The 15,324-nt window shown below is 44.4% G+C and overlaps 1 protein-coding gene across 1 annotated transcript; it reads right to left on the reverse strand.

Annotated features, from left to right (window-relative positions):
• Positions 1-6,236: 6,236 nt before the first annotated feature.
• Positions 6,237-10,685, reverse strand: ANKRD34B (ankyrin repeat domain 34B). The gene has a single exon (XM_056324931.1). It carries the CDS (start codon positions 7,926-7,928, stop codon positions 6,375-6,377), a length of 1,554 nt encoding a protein of 517 aa, XP_056180906.1. The 5' UTR covers positions 7,929-10,685; the 3' UTR covers positions 6,237-6,374.
• Between the last annotated feature and the right edge of the window lie 4,639 nt (positions 10,686-15,324).

Genomic DNA, 15,324 nt, shown 5'->3' on the forward strand with positions numbered 1-15,324 from the left:
CTTTTCTAGGGCTTTGCTAGATGAGTTTTGGCATATGTCTTCGTAGTGAAGTAAGATCTAACTACTTTCTAGCTACAATTACTTCTGATACGTCTTTACTGCAAATTACTGTAACTGTTCTATTCTCACCCTTTTAGTAGCATGGCTGAAAAACGTAGCCACTCCACGCTGTAGTCACTCCGAGTTGCACTGGGGCATTAGGCATAGGTGTTCCCTCATGCAGGAGCAGTAATTTTCTGGCAGGTCAGTGCAATAAGCAGCTGAGGATAGCATCTTAGACTGCCACAGCAGAGCTAATTCATTAAAACCCATAATAATATAAAGCATTACTTTTTTACTGTGCTTCCAGTAAAATTCAAAGTATCGTACTCTATCATCTTCTGAATTTTGAACATCTAAATTTTTGCAGCAATTGTATGTTGCTGTTTAATATCCTTATACTTACCTTGGTTCCCATGAATTTTACAGTGATGCTTTTGTCATTATAGCTGTTGTTCTCACTGCCTAATTGTGATTCCTTTCATTGCTGTAGCAGAAAAAAAATTGCATGTGTGAATTCATAATCTCAATGGGCATCTGCCCAAGCAGAATTAAAATGTGTTTTTAAAAGGTGTTCTCATTATTGTGCTTTTAAATTGCATGTACAGGTCAAGTTTATATTTTAAAATGGACTAGCTTTTGAGAGAGAAGGCTGTAACTCATGCCATCTGTGTCAGTTTGTGAAAATGTTCAGAATTGCTAGCTGATGCCTTCAGGGAAAAAATACAGGAATTAATTACAGTTGATGAGCATGCATCTGCATTTCAGAAAATTGAGAATAAACTGGACTGTATATAATCCTAAGAAAAATACCTCACTGTTCAGTTTAAGATCTTAGTATGTTTTGTAAAAGGCTGAACATAAATTAACTTTTTTCTGCTTGGGACTAAACCGCTGAATTAACATTGTATCTACAGCGTGGTGCTTGCACAAGCAATGCCGTATTTGTGATTAAATTTAAAATAGTCCGTTCAGGCTGCTACGTGACACATAGTACCACAGAGGATTCACATGGATGCAGAAGGAGTTTTAAGTAATTATTCTGTAATTCCTATAATTTGGTTATTACAAACTTTCATCTTTGTTCTGCTTTAACATTCTGTTTGCAAGGAATTTTAAGTAAAGAATTTGTACAAAGTAACTTAACTTGCCTCTATCACCAGAGTGCCTTGGTCCCTTCATCGAAGTCCTTGGGTTCTGTTGCCCATTCTGCAAAAAGCAGCAGCTTATATTTTAATTGTATGAAAAGCCACAGCCAGGGATATTCCTGAGAGGTCTGTGCTTGCTTTCAGCCAGCCACATGCGTCATTGGCAAAGGAGATGCCTGCTCAGGTAACGGGTGTCCTTCTCTGAAGAACAGGGATTTTGCATATGTATATATTTTAAAATAAGTTTAACTTGTGTAAAGGAGTGTAAGACCTATTGTCTTTTAAAAAGCGTTAGTAGCTGGGTATTTTATCAGAACAATTCGTCACAAAAATTGGAATTTTATCCCTTCTGCTGTGGAAAAAAAAAACCAACAAACCACCCTGAGTTTTCTTAAGATGTATCCTTGACCAAACATGATTTGGTTTGCGGTACCTTGAAGGTATTGCTGTGCCAGTAATACTTGAAGGTGAAAGTGTGTGGCTGGGAGATACCGGAAAATATTTTACAACAGGCATTCCTCAAATTCTGGATTTGGACATGAATTTAAGGAAAAAAGCGTGTTCTTTTATGAATACAGTATGCATGCTTTTCGTAGGATGGCTATTTGTGGCTGATGTTAGCCTTTCTATAACAAGCTATGTGCCTGTTACACGAACAAAAGAGCAAACTAATGGAATAATGATTTACTAATGTAAGAATCAATTTATATATAAATACTTGATATTAATTGGGAAATTAATTAGTTGCATTGTGTAACAGGCGCAGAAAGATGAAGGTTAGAATTGAGAAGAAAAGATTAACTTAATGATTGGTTTATTTTAGTGTTTTTCTTGTGTAATTGCATTGAGTTATGGCAATGTTCTTATGGAGCATTGTATAACGTATATTATACATACATATATACTGCATATCTGTAAAAGACAAAAGTCAAAAAAAAGCAACTTTAAATGCCTTTCTCCTCAAAGCAAAAAGAAAGTGCAGGGAGGGCTTTTTTGAAATGTACTTTCAACACCATGCCTTAAAGAAAACCTTGAAAACTTTTTTTACAGTGTTCCTGCGTAGTGGGTTTCCGTTTTAAAATTTCTTGAACAAAAATAAGTTTTTTAATGATCACTGTCTTTTGAGGCCACTAGTTGTCTAGAAGTCACTTTCATTGTATTGTTTCACAGCGTTTTGCAGAGAAAATGAAAACCAAAAGTAAAAACAAAAAAGTCTTTCACCTTTCTAAACTTACCACGTAGATTTGAAATTAGTAATCTCACAGGAAGTGAAATACAGCTTTTACTGAAAGCCGTGACTTATGTTGACAGGAATGCCTGGTGCCAGAAACGTCACTGTCATTTTATATAGCTTGAATGTTTAAGGATTTGATGCCATTGGTCTCTTTCTGTACGTTGGAGTGGATGAGCTTAACTGAATTGTTCACTGTAAGGTCTGAGAACTAGTGCAGGTGGTTCTCTTTGGATGGGAAGCCACAGCTCTTACAACTAGCAAGGAAAATGTTTCAGCTCGTGGTCTTTTCTTTATCAAGATGCATAAAGAACACCTGAAAGGTATTTTGTTGTTTCTAAGCTTTCGTGTTTCAGGGGAAAACTTAACATTAGAAATTCTGGTCTTGCTTCCCATTCTTTGCCTAGTGGACGCCTTATGGATGACAAAGATGACAAGGATTAAGACTTGAAAATGGCAGAAGTGTGTCTCCGCTGAAGTAGAACCACAGTAAACAACTGACAGACAGACAGAGCCTCTGTCACACAGTGCTTTGTACAAATGTAGCTATGTTGGATTAAACCTAATTAACACTTCCAGTTTTTCTATACAGAGGCAGCCTGAGAAATGCTTAAGAGCAAGTACCTTTGGTAGTGACTCAGCATCTCCTAAGTGGTGAACAAAGGATGTGTCTATTTCCATATTCCCTGAAGAGGGAAAAAGATAACTTTTATTTATGCATTGTAACAACATACACAGAACAAAACTGAGTTGTTTTTCCTTTGAAGGCTCCTTGTATCATTGATGCAACAATAAATACTAACTTTCACACTACTTCTGCATCAAAATTAAGCACAAAATACTGGCAATACTACAGCAGAACTTCAGTTCTCAAGACATTTGCCATTTTCCTCCATTGGCTGAGCGTTTTATAAAAAAACTTTCAGTTGAGGGAGCAGTAATCTCACATACATAAATAATTTAAAAATCAATACAGCAGAAATTGGGCTTTATACCTCCAGCAAAGATACCAGTTAGAACATCTCATCTGTTAGGTTTTTTCCTAAAAAAAGAATTTGTTTTTTTTTTTAATGTACTTTTTAGCTTCAAATATTTTAACTTCATGGTTAATGACATTAACAGACATTTCCATTTACATCATAAAAATAATTTGAAAAGTATACTGTGTCTGTATGTGGTGTTTGTAGGGACCAATTTCTACCCAGTTAATAATTTAATATTGATATGTTTTCGTACATAGTTCCTCTGCCATAGAAAGATTTCCACGTAATCCTTGTTTCTACCTGGTATATGCAGATGCTGATGTGGCAACGTCTCCTGAAGAGGCAGAACCTGAATGGAACCAAATATTCCCATCACCTTCCCTATGTTTCCATTGGTATTTAATAGCTCTTGTACGCAATTTTATTTTGGAACTTGCCCGTTTTTGCATGCTTAATGTGTACACTCAGGTAGCTGTTTGTTTGTTTTAGCACAGTGAACAGTTCTTGTTTGTGTATGTGCAGAAACTAGAGTGTGCCAGCCAATCCATAAATTACCTTTTAAATAAAGAGCCTTTCAGTGGATGAATAATCCATCTCTAAAAAAAACAATGCATTTATGACTGGTACTGATTGGTCTTGAGGAGTGAAGAAACTAAACAAGTGTGACAATCATACCCGAGTAGGTCAAATGTGATAATGTGGCGCAGCTCACTGCAGGCCTTCCCAGCTGCCTCCAGAGCGCTACACATCCCAAGGTGGCAGAGCTGGGGCTGGAGGAGGACAAAGGACACTACAGATTTCAAGACCCGTATTTTGTGGAGAATTAGTTTTGACAACTGCAATACAGATTTGCATCTTTGTTTATCCCAGCTCCCTCTGAGCACTTGGCCAGAGAATCAGTGGTAAGATCATCCGCCTCCTAGCAATTGTCACCAGGGATTTTGTTGCAAAATTGATTTAAGATTTATATTTGCAGTTTCAGATCAGCACTTGATAGGCAACTCTTGTGTAGAGATACAAACCATACTCCTTTACTTTCCAGTGTCAAATGTGCCCTTCTTTGAAATACGCATTTTACGAACTTATGGGTATTTTTATATTTTTAATTAAATAAAACCTGGGCTATCCTTCTGGCTAGTTTGGGTCAGCTGTCCTGGCTCTGCTCCCTCCCAACTTCTTGTGCACCTGCCCCCTGGCAGAGCATAGGAAACTTGAAAACTTCTTGATTTAGAGTAACCACTACTTAGCAACAACTAGAACATCAGCGTGTTATCAACGTTATTCTGATACTAGATCCAAAACACAGCACTGTGTCAGCCACTGAGAAAAAAATTAACTCTATCCCAGCCAAAACCTAAGACAAATTGCCTTACACTAAGGGCAAAGCTAAGTAACATTAAGATTTTTTGTTAGGCAACGTCAGACTGGGTGAACTTTGACTGAAGCTGCAAGAAGGCAGATAGTATCCACTTGTGTAGCTTCAGAATAAAAGTACTTCATTTCGGTGTACAGAAAATCACATTATACAGACACAATTTCAATACAATTAATTTCTGTGAATTATGACAAAACAGAACACATCCAGTATTTCTCAATCTTTAGAAGACAAATTATAAAATGCCAAATGCAATACCAGAAATTAAGCATCTGTGGAACACGCACAAAGACAAGGTAGATGTTTGGAATTGCAGAACACTTAAATAGGAAGGAAAAACAGATTTTAGATAGAGATACTTAAAAATGCACAGTAGCTTGGAGGCAAAGGAGTATTCCTCATCTGTAAGAAATTCAGTTCTCTGCTTCAAATTAGGCAAAATGAAAACTTCCATTTCTCAGGTGAGTATCGTAGCTGTTGGATTTCTTTTTTTAAGAGTGGAGCAGGAGGACAGAACTCTTCCTTGCTCCCAAGCACGTGTGTGAAGCATCAGCACTGCTCAAGATAGCATCTACATCTGCCCCACCATCTGTATCCTGTCTTGAAAAGAAACCCCAGCCTGCGACTGGAGAAAGAGCTCCTGCATGATGTAGAGATATTTTTTTTTTTTTAATTAAGTCTGGAACTACAGAAAGTAATGGGCCCTGGTTTAGATACAGCCTCTGCCTCCCCCCACCCTTCCTCTTTTTAAATGAGCAGATTCCAGCAATCCAATAGCTTGAGAAGCCCAAGTCAATTCATGTGCCTGACAGTGCAAGCAGGATTTGGTCTTCTACATGAGATCATTCTGGACTTTTTGCCGCTGTGCTGGCTTCTTGACTTGGCTCCCAGGCATCGTGTGCTGAACTTCAGCCCTCCGGTGCGCTGTGTATCAGACTGACTTCCAGTGGGCAGCAAGGCGTCGAAAGGCTCCCCGGTCTTTAGCTGGCATTCCCTAGGCATAGCTATGCATACAACACACCTCTACAACATGAATTTTATTGACTCTGTTATTGTCTGTTCATGTGCAGTAAAGCCATTGAAGCCAGAAGACGCTGCCTACGTACACCTGCCACTGTCCACCCCTCGTGCATGCTGGCTGTGTCTAGAATTTCTGCACATTGCACAACTTGGACAGAGTCAGATGTCCAGCATCACAGTCAAAATTTTCAGGTTTCTAAGTTCCATGTGTACCACCTTTCTGGGTGCAGAAAGAGTAGGCATTTGGGAAAACCTAGGAGGGATAGTATTTCCAACCTAAAATGAGAATTGCAGTGCCCGAGACCCATTGTGGGTTCAGCCTGTCATGGGTAAGATTTCAATGCTGAAGCTGAAAACATTAAGAAAACAGTGTAATAAATATTCCTCAGTTTGCAGAAAGCAGCATCATTAGTTAATGTGGTCTCAAAGCTATTTAACTCTTCATGTGGTCTCAAAGCTATTTAACTTGAGAAAGCTTTGTATCACCGCCCTGCTGTTTTGTGGTATGTATCATTACAGTGAGGTACTGCAGTGAATATGCACGTATCATAAAGATTTTGTAATCCTTTACTCCCTTGTTAAAAATTCACTAATTGCTTAATCTGCTCAGTCTGTAATGACTGCCTCCTTAGTAGCATTTTCATATTTTTGGTCTCCCCAGGGAAAGCAGGTGCTGCTGGTACTAAGTGTTTTTGTCCACAAGAAATCATGCCAGAAACCCGGTTTATGAAAGCAGTGTCTGGAATTGGGGGGTGAGGATTCACATTCAGTGGTGGGAGAAAACCTGGTCTTGTCTGAGCAATATGATCCAACAATACGGCTCCTGGACTCTCTCTTTCCAGAAAAGCTTGGTTTCTCCTGCTCAAAGTAAGAGGCGGCATGGTGTCCACTACTTCTCTAGAACTTGGTAACGAAGAGCGAGATGGAGAAAAAATCTTTTTCTTTTCTATCACTGACTTACTGTCTTCTGCAGCAGCAGGACTTAGACTGTTAGTTAACTGAGAATCAGAGCTGTAGTGATTTGCTCCTGAATTTCTTTTCCGGATAATACTACTGAGGTTTGAAATAAAGCTGGTTTGTGCTGAACTGACATCCCTACCCATAGGAATCCCACTGGAGATATGCTTCCCTTCAACATAAGGAACCTGACAGTTTAGCTCATCATATGATAATTTCCTCGATCCAGTTTGATTGAAGGTTGTCAACAAATGAGCAGTGTCTTTTATGTCAATACTTTGGTGCCTGGTAATGAATCTCTTTGATAAGTCAAGGCCACTAATTTTAAAAGAGACCTCTTCTTCTGGAGTAATATCATGAAGTTCTTGTAAACAGGCAGTTTTATTCTGGTGGAACAGTGACGGAGAACTCTTTATCCAAGGCTCAGACTGCAGCCGCTGCACTTGTGCCAGCTTGGACCCTACTTTTGTTGAGCTGGATTTTCTCATCAGTGAAACTGTCTGAGATGAGTTGTCCACACTTCGTAGATGATCCAGCTCTTTAAAGCTGAAAAGTGCTTTTTTAGTTTCATTTGAACTTGAAAGTGGGGAGGGAGATGTTTTCAGTTCTATTTCTGATGGGGAAGTGCAAGCAGCGGGGGAATGCCATTCCTCCAGGTCTGCAGGAGGCATGTTTAGGTACTGCTTTGTTTTCTGCCTTCCTGATGGGGACTTGTCCATCGTGATGATGATGACTTCTTTTCCTTGTGCCCTGCAGGCATTAAGAAGAACTTTCAGGGTCTCTTTGTCTTCAGAGTTTATTGCATACACAAGTGCAGAGCAATTGGAATGATCTTGCAGGCTTGGGTCAGCTCCACTTTTCAGTAGCAGAGATACCACTTCAGGGCCTGCTTTTTCCAAACAAGCATGCATCAAGGCTGTCTTTCCAGATTTGTCCTGTATGTTCGGATCAGCCTTGTTTTCTAGTAGGTATTTAACCATCTTTGCCTTGCTGGCACTCTGGGAGTCCAGGTGTTTTGTCCTACAAGCAATCATTAAAGGGGTTTCACCTCTGTCATTGCTCTCGTTGATGTAGGCGCCACCCTCGAGTAACAGTCTGGTGAGGCGAAGCCGGCTTTGATAGACTGCTCTTATCAGGGAATTTCCCTCTGCTGGCAACTCTGCCATTTCCATCATCGCACTTGTCTCACACCTTCCTAGTAGCTGGGAAGAACACCTGGTTTTCAGAGAAAGCAAAAAGGCCCTCCAGAAAAAACGAAATAGAGGATTTAACTGCACAAATTGCTTCTATAAACACCTCTGTATTTTGTGAAAAGACTCTGAAGGGGAAGAAAAAAAAAAAAAAAAAGAAAAAAGGTAGTCCCACCTAAGCTTCAAGAGACACATTAAAAACTTAAAATAATATCTGTATAAAATTATAACCTTCATAGATGCTTAAAGCTTGGCTGTCAGTTCTGGTTTGTGTTTTTTTACTGTTCCCCCTTTCATCACACTTTGCCAAATAAGCTGCAAAAAAAAGTCTTAATCCTTCACATGCTAATGGCTTTATACTGACTGCACCCAAGCAGCTGTGGTAGTTGTACCACTCCTGATTTTCACCAGTGCAAGAAGCAAGAACTGAATGAATCCTGTAAAAGTTTTTTCATTAATGTGAGACAGTGTCACATTCACTTATTCTTTCTCATAAAATTACAATGCTAAACATCTAGAAATTAATGAGAAAAATAAAGTTCACAGGTCTTAAGGAAAGCAAGCATAGTAAAATATTTTTTATCTAAGAAGAAACTATTAAGTGGCTGGAAAACAAATAAAAAGCAATCGCATTTGTGGAAGTACACTACCTTCCTTATGTTGCTTTGAAAACATACTAGTTTGAGTGAAATAGTGTAAGTGAAGTGATGCACAGCTTGTCCCACTCATCATGGGGATCAGTCGACTGAGAGGGAGTCCTGTACCTGAGCAGACTGTATCAGCTCTAAAACAAAAGAAACATTTGACAGTATCAAAGAAAATCTGAAGTTATCACTCAAAAAAATTAAGAGCTTAATGTGGTATAAATAACAAAAGGTCTTGTACAAATGTATACCTGCAACTAATACAATTAAATTACTTTTATTTATGTCTTTTATGTGCTTATGCATGCGTAGGGAAAATCTTTAAAAGAAAAAAATACCAATATTTAACAGTTGGCAGAGCAATGTAATTCCAAGAGAAAATCAGACTAAGAAAATTACAGGGGGGGTTATTTACAGTATATTTCTAGAGAAAGAAAAGTGTTTAATTCATTTAACTGCAAAGGAAATTAACAGAGACTCATTTTTATTTACCACTGAAAGCACTAGTAATGTTCTGGTGAATAACTGAAGAGCAGTTAATTTTACTCTCTTTGATATTGGAGTTTTACTTCGAATTCCAAAATCAAAGAATGTAGTTTGTTCTAAACAAAGTCCAACAAAGAAACAAAAAAATGTTGGTTGAAATACACAAGACATTTTTGTCACAGATTCCATCCCTCCATTTATTTCACTCCATGGCATCACGCTCTGCAGCTTACAGGTGCTTTTACTAAGCAGTGACACCCCGTGGCTCATCAGTCACTAAGAACAGTTAGGTAGGGGGCTTCATACTTGCACTGGGTTAACAAAGTATGTAACTATTATTCAATATAGTCATTCGGAGACATGGCGTAATAATGGTCACACATAGCATGTGTTTGCGTAAGACATCTCACAGTATTTGGAACGTGAGGAAAAAAAACCCATGAGACAAATGTGTGAGATGAACCAGTTCTCCTTTGGTGGCATTTTACTCCTGGGCTTATAGCCCTCACAAAGACTGCTCACTGTGTGTGAGCACAGTGAAGGGGAAAAAAAAAAAAAAAAAAAAAAAAAGGTTGTCCCACCTAGGCTTCAAGAAACACATTAAAAACTTAAAATAATATCTGGATAAAATTATAAACTTCATAGATGCTTAAAGCTTGGCTGTCAGTGTATGACTGCAGTCCTGTTCCGAGCACTAAAGGAGGATGGAAGAGGGGCAGAACTTCTTTGTTTGTCCATAGCAGTAAACATCCCACTTCTGATCACTGCTAAGAACAACGGCACCACTGTGGTACTATCATCGTCTTTTGACCGGTTCTTGGTTTCCCCCCTCTGTCTTGACAAAGTATTTTTTAGAAGTAGTTGCGTTGAAATTACTTTAAGGATTCATTCCATTATACTGCAAGTACATGATTCAGTAGTGTCTATCTCAGCTTTCATTCATGTGCAAATCATTATTATGAAATGCATATTTTTGACAAGTAATATATTCAAGACCTTTATCAAGTCTTTTATAAAAAGTATAAAATTAATTTGTGCATTTAGGTTTCCAGAAACAAACTAAAGAAAATTCATTTGTGCGTTTAGGTTTCCAGAAACAAACTAAAGAACAGCTAGCACAGATGCTGGAATTCTGATTGTGTTCTCCCTTGGTTCTGACCTACCTGGAAGTCACCAGTGATTGCATTTCTTTCATATTTATCTAAAGCTCTTTTGATACTTAAATTGCTTTCTTTACTTAAGTGAGGGCATACAGTGCTCCTTACATGAGCCTTTTCACCTGCAGCAATACCTTTTAAGGCCAAGGCCAAAAGAACATTAAACAGGCACAGAAAGAGAATAACACTACTTGAAGTCATGCAGCGGCTCAGTGCTAAAAATGAGATTTTTTCTGACATCTGATCAAATGCCTCCAATTTCTTAAATTCGATGTCTCCGTAGACTTTACCAAGACTGTTAACGTGAGTGAGGGTAGAGGAAGGCTAGTCTAAGCCAATAGTTAGAAGTCTGGAGTAGATTGGGTTGCCAGGATGGTGTATGAACCTGCCGTAGAGAAAGCCCAAGATGTTTTTGTGCAAGCAGGTCAGCAGTTTCAGTGTGCCTAAGATCTCACCAGGGCTTGTAGGGTACTAATATATTTAATTTCAGAAACCCTATTCATCATTATATATGCAGGTGCAGGTGGGGACGGACTGTCAGGTCTGCAAAGGCTGGCTAACCCCAGAAAGAAAGAGCACAGGTACCAGCGCTGCTACGATCCAGCCATGTAATAACACTTTGCACTGCAAAGGAAAGTGGAGAAATAGAAACTGGGGACTAAAAATCCACAAATACTTCAGAATCAGACACTATACGATCCTAAGGAAGCATTACAGATTTGCAACTGGAACAATATTATGCAGAATACATTCCTGAATGCTGGATGAAGATAACCGTGATTTCATCTGGAGAATCTGTTAATTACAGGAGAATGTGCTTGGGGCTGCATCATCCTAAAACTGCCACCGTGGCAACAATGTGCAGCTGGACTTCCATAAGGCACACACTGACACTGGCTCAGTGGAAACACATGCCACACCTGGACTAGGTACAACCTGGTCCAAAACCACCACAGCTAGGTATTCTGAGGTGAAAGACCACAGTTCAAGCAGATTCCCTAGAACGGTAGTTAGTTTAGTAACTCATGACAGATTAATGCTGAACAGATTGGGATTATAAAACATTCCTAAATCTAATTAACTGCAATGTCAGAAACACTACATGTGTAATTGAGATGCAAGGACTGACAGAGCTGCTTTTCAGCTGCGGAGGTAAACTTGTGCCAAGATAGCAGTTTAAGGAATGAGGGCCTATGCAACCTAGTGTGTGACACCAAATCATGAACTGGTCTTTCAGATCATCAACAACATTTCTGGTGTTCTTGTACAAATCATATTGCTGGAACACTCTTTCAGTCTATGAAGAGCTTCACTTTATTTTCAAAAAGCAGTTCTGTCCTGGAAAGTGCTCTGAGATGAAGTAGCACAAAGCACCTCATAGTATGAAAATTGTTTTTTGAAGCCAATGACGATTTGTTTCCAAGAAGTAGATAGCTGCTATTGTGGATTTGTGCTGGGTCTTATACTGAGGTCAGGCTGACAAATATAGCAGTAATAACATAGTGTCCTATTCTGGTACAAATTCTGCTGCCATCACCATAGGAAAAGCCACTAAAACTTCAAAGTTTTAGCACTTCTTCCTCCAGCTCTTGCTTCTTGATTTGTAAACAGATTTTAACTACCAAGAAAAACTCCTACAGTGTTTCATTAATCTAACTGTGTAAATACTCACAAAACTGTGGGGGGCAAAGCTCACTGATGTTATAATATATAAACAATCACAAACATAACCAGCATTTTCACTGACTAAAGGAGTGCTACGAATAAATGTTCTTGCAAGGTATTGCTTGCTTTTTCAATGTGAAAGGCAGATTTTCTGCCCTCTGTGCCTTGGCACTCTTGGAGTTACACAAATAGGCTTTCACAGTAGTGTTTAGAGATTCTAGAATCATTCCAGTAAAATTAAGTCACAGATTCTCATCTCCGAAATAAGATGTGCTTACATGTTTAAAAAGCCTAACAATCCTTCAAATATTTTTGTGATTCTTCATGTCCACATTAACCCTGTGAATTCCTTCACTCACTATAGCAAGAACTCTGATTTCCTACACTGTTATAAACATGCTGAAATTTAACATGAGAGTAACTTGATTTTAAAATTACTGTTCTAACACCTGCCCTGCCCCTGAGCCAAAGTTGCCAGAATCAAGGTCAGTTTTGGAAAGCTAGCCTGTAAAGTGCAACTTCCCACAGCGAAGCACCTGTCTCTTCAGCCTTGCTGTTTTGCGAGGTTAACTGCAGGACAGTGGGGATCTGTACGTTTCTCACTCAGGATCTCCCGTGTTTGCAGTTCTGAAGAAAGTTTGGAGCAGTCCAGCCAGCTCAACAAGTACTTTTTTCCTGTCACAGCATCATCCTTCCGAGTGTTCTCTCACTTGGAGGCGTTTCCTATGGTACCAATTACTGCAGCATGGTAGGGAAGTTTTTGCTGGGGCTCTCTACGTTAAAGTCCATGCTGTTGCTCACTCCTGTTTCACAGCATCCTGACTTGTAACCTAACGGCTCACGTTTTTCCTGAGGGAGACCTGTAAAAACAGGGACGGGCAACTTCTCTGCAGAGGAGTTACAGAGAGCACACCTGAGAAACTGAAGCGCAGGCTAGGCGAGGGAGCACGGGCACGGGCTCTTCCCTCGGGCACCCGCCGCGCAGGGCCGGGCTCCGGCTGCCGAGCGCCCCGGGGGCGGCCTGCACGACAAACCTGCACGGACAGACCGACCGCCCCGCTCCGGCCTGACCCTCCCTCAGCGCTCCGGCCGCGGCGCCGCGCCCCACAACGCGAGGAGCCCGCGCCACCCCCTCCCCGAGGGGGCAGGCAGAGGCCAGGCGGCGCCGCACCGGGCGGCGGTGTCCGGGGGACGGTGAGGGGACCGATTTTACCTGTCGCCGACGGCAGCGTCTGCTCCCGCGTTCACGGCTCGCCGGGCGGGAGGGGAGGCACCGGCGGGTGCCGGGGCAGCGCCGGCCGCGGGAAGCGCTCTGCCCGCCCACGGCACCAGCCCCGCCAGCGGCACGCCGGGAGCCCGCAGCCCCAGCCCGCGCCGCCGGCGGCTCCCGCCCAGCAGCCACCGGCGCGGCCACAGCAGCCGCCGCCTGAGGGGACGGGCGGGAATAGCGCGCTCCGTCCCGCCCCGAGCGGCGCTGAGGGGAGGCGAGGCGCGGCCGCCCCCGGGGCTCACCGGCGGGGCGGGGCGGGGCGGGGCGGGGCGGGGCGGGGCGGGGCGGGGCGGGGCGGGGCGGGGCGGGGCGGGGCCCCCGCCGGGGCTGAGTCGCGCCCGGGCAGCGCCTGGCCCGCGGGGGCGCGGCGGGCGGCCGAGGGGGCCCAGGGGCGGGGCGAGGCGGGGCGGGGCTGCCGCCACACCCGCGCCCCCGCAACCCCCGCGCCCCCCGCCGCCGCCCGCACACAGCGCCCCCCCGCACCGCCCCGGCCTGGCTGCGCCGTGAACCCCCCGCTACCTTGGCGCCAGAGCAGGAAGGGAGTTGGGGCCTGTGGGCTTGCGGGGGGGTGAAGCGGCCCCAGTTCTCTCGCCTCGTCTTGCGCCAATCCTGCGTCCACCCGGCTGCTTCGCAGGCGCTTTCTCTCCTGCAGGAGCAGTCATGGACATGTTGGGAGATGAAGGCCCCCGTGTCAGCACGGGATTAGCAGATGCTGTGAAGTGTCTCTCCCATGTTCCCTCCATGCCAGAAGCAATCTGGTCAAAGCCTGCTGGGAAAGATGTTTTCTTCTTTCTTGATACTGGATGTTGCCCACCACCAAACAAACCTCGTAACTAATAAGCCCCAGTTCCTACATTTTTCTTGCACGGCAAGCATGTGAAAACTTCATCTGCAATACCGCTTTAATGCAACATCACTTTACATGGATTTGTTTCTTGAGAATTAGGTTATTTTATGTTTTCCAGAGTGTCCTGGAATTGGCCACAGCACCCAACAAGCTTCAATAAGAAAAAATTATTCTAACAAAGCTATACTGGTTGTGCGCGGCGAGGTGTGGGTGGCTGCCGGGCGCTGCCCCCGTGCCCGGTGGAGCCCGTGGCCGCCGGCTGCCAGACGGGCCCGGCGCTGGCCACGGCCCGGCCCAGCAGCCCCGGCGGGAGCCCCTGGGGGGCAGCGCGGCTGAGGAGGGGGGGAAATGGCCCACGGAGCTGCGGGAGAGAGCAGAGAGCCTGCCTGAGAGCAGCGGCCCTGCAGCCCCCGGGCCGGGCAGGGGGAGGCCGGGGGGGACCGGCCCGGAGCAGAGCCCCCCCGGCAGGGCAGGGCAGGGCCGGGCAGGGGGAGGCCGGGGGGGACCGGCCCGGAGCAGAGCCCCCCCGGCAGGGCAGGGCAGGGCCGGGCAGGGGGAGGCCGGGGGGGACCGGCCCGGAGCAGAGCCCCCCCGGCAGGGCAGGGCCGGGCCGGGCAGGGGGAGGCCGGGGGGGACCGGCCCGGAGCAGAGCCCCCCCGGCAGGGCAGGGCAGGGCCGGGCAGGGGGAGGCCGGGGGGGACCGGCCCGGAGCAGAGCCCCCCCGGCAGGGCAGGGCAGGGCCGGGCAGGGCCGGGCAGGGCAGCCCGCGGGCAGCCCAGGGCCGGGCAGGCCGTGCCCCCCGCCCGGGGAGGGCCCCGCGGGGCAGGGCAGCACACGGTGTGTGTCAGGGCCGGGGGGATCTCTCCCCGCCCTGCCCTGCTGTGGCCGGCCCCAAAGGCCCCCGGCTTCCCCCGGCGGAGCCCGCTGTGCCGGGAGGGAACTGCCGAGCGCTCTCCCTGCCCGGGCCTCGCCCCACCAGCCGGGGGTTACAGGGGCTCTGCCCGGCACCGCGCGGGGGGCGCCGGCGGGCGGCAGCCCTGCGAGGCATCTGGGGACTAACCATGGTCAAACCACCACAAAATCAGAAAAATAACTGGAAACAAAAAGTTCCCGTCAAATGCTAGAAACAATCTCTTTTCATGGCTTCCACATAGTATTTCTCTGAGGTTATCTTAGCTCCTTGGGTCCAATTTTTCTAAGCTTTTTGTCTCATAGGACTTCTGTTGCTACTGGGGCTTTCATGTTACTACTAAAATCCTATGAAACTTTGAAGTATGGTGAAATAGCCTTCTTGATTTTCATGCAAGTTTAG

The sequence above is a fragment of the Falco biarmicus genome, chromosome Z, assembly GCF_023638135.1.
Source record: "Falco biarmicus isolate bFalBia1 chromosome Z, bFalBia1.pri, whole genome shotgun sequence".
NCBI classification, from domain to species: Eukaryota; Metazoa; Chordata; class Aves; order Falconiformes; family Falconidae; genus Falco; species Falco biarmicus.

Bases quoted from the DNA above. Each gene is read 5' to 3' on its own strand.
- ANKRD34B (XM_056324931.1), bottom strand. From the start codon at position 7,928: ATGATGGAAATGGCAGAGTTGCCAGCAGAGGGAAATTCCCTGATAAGA.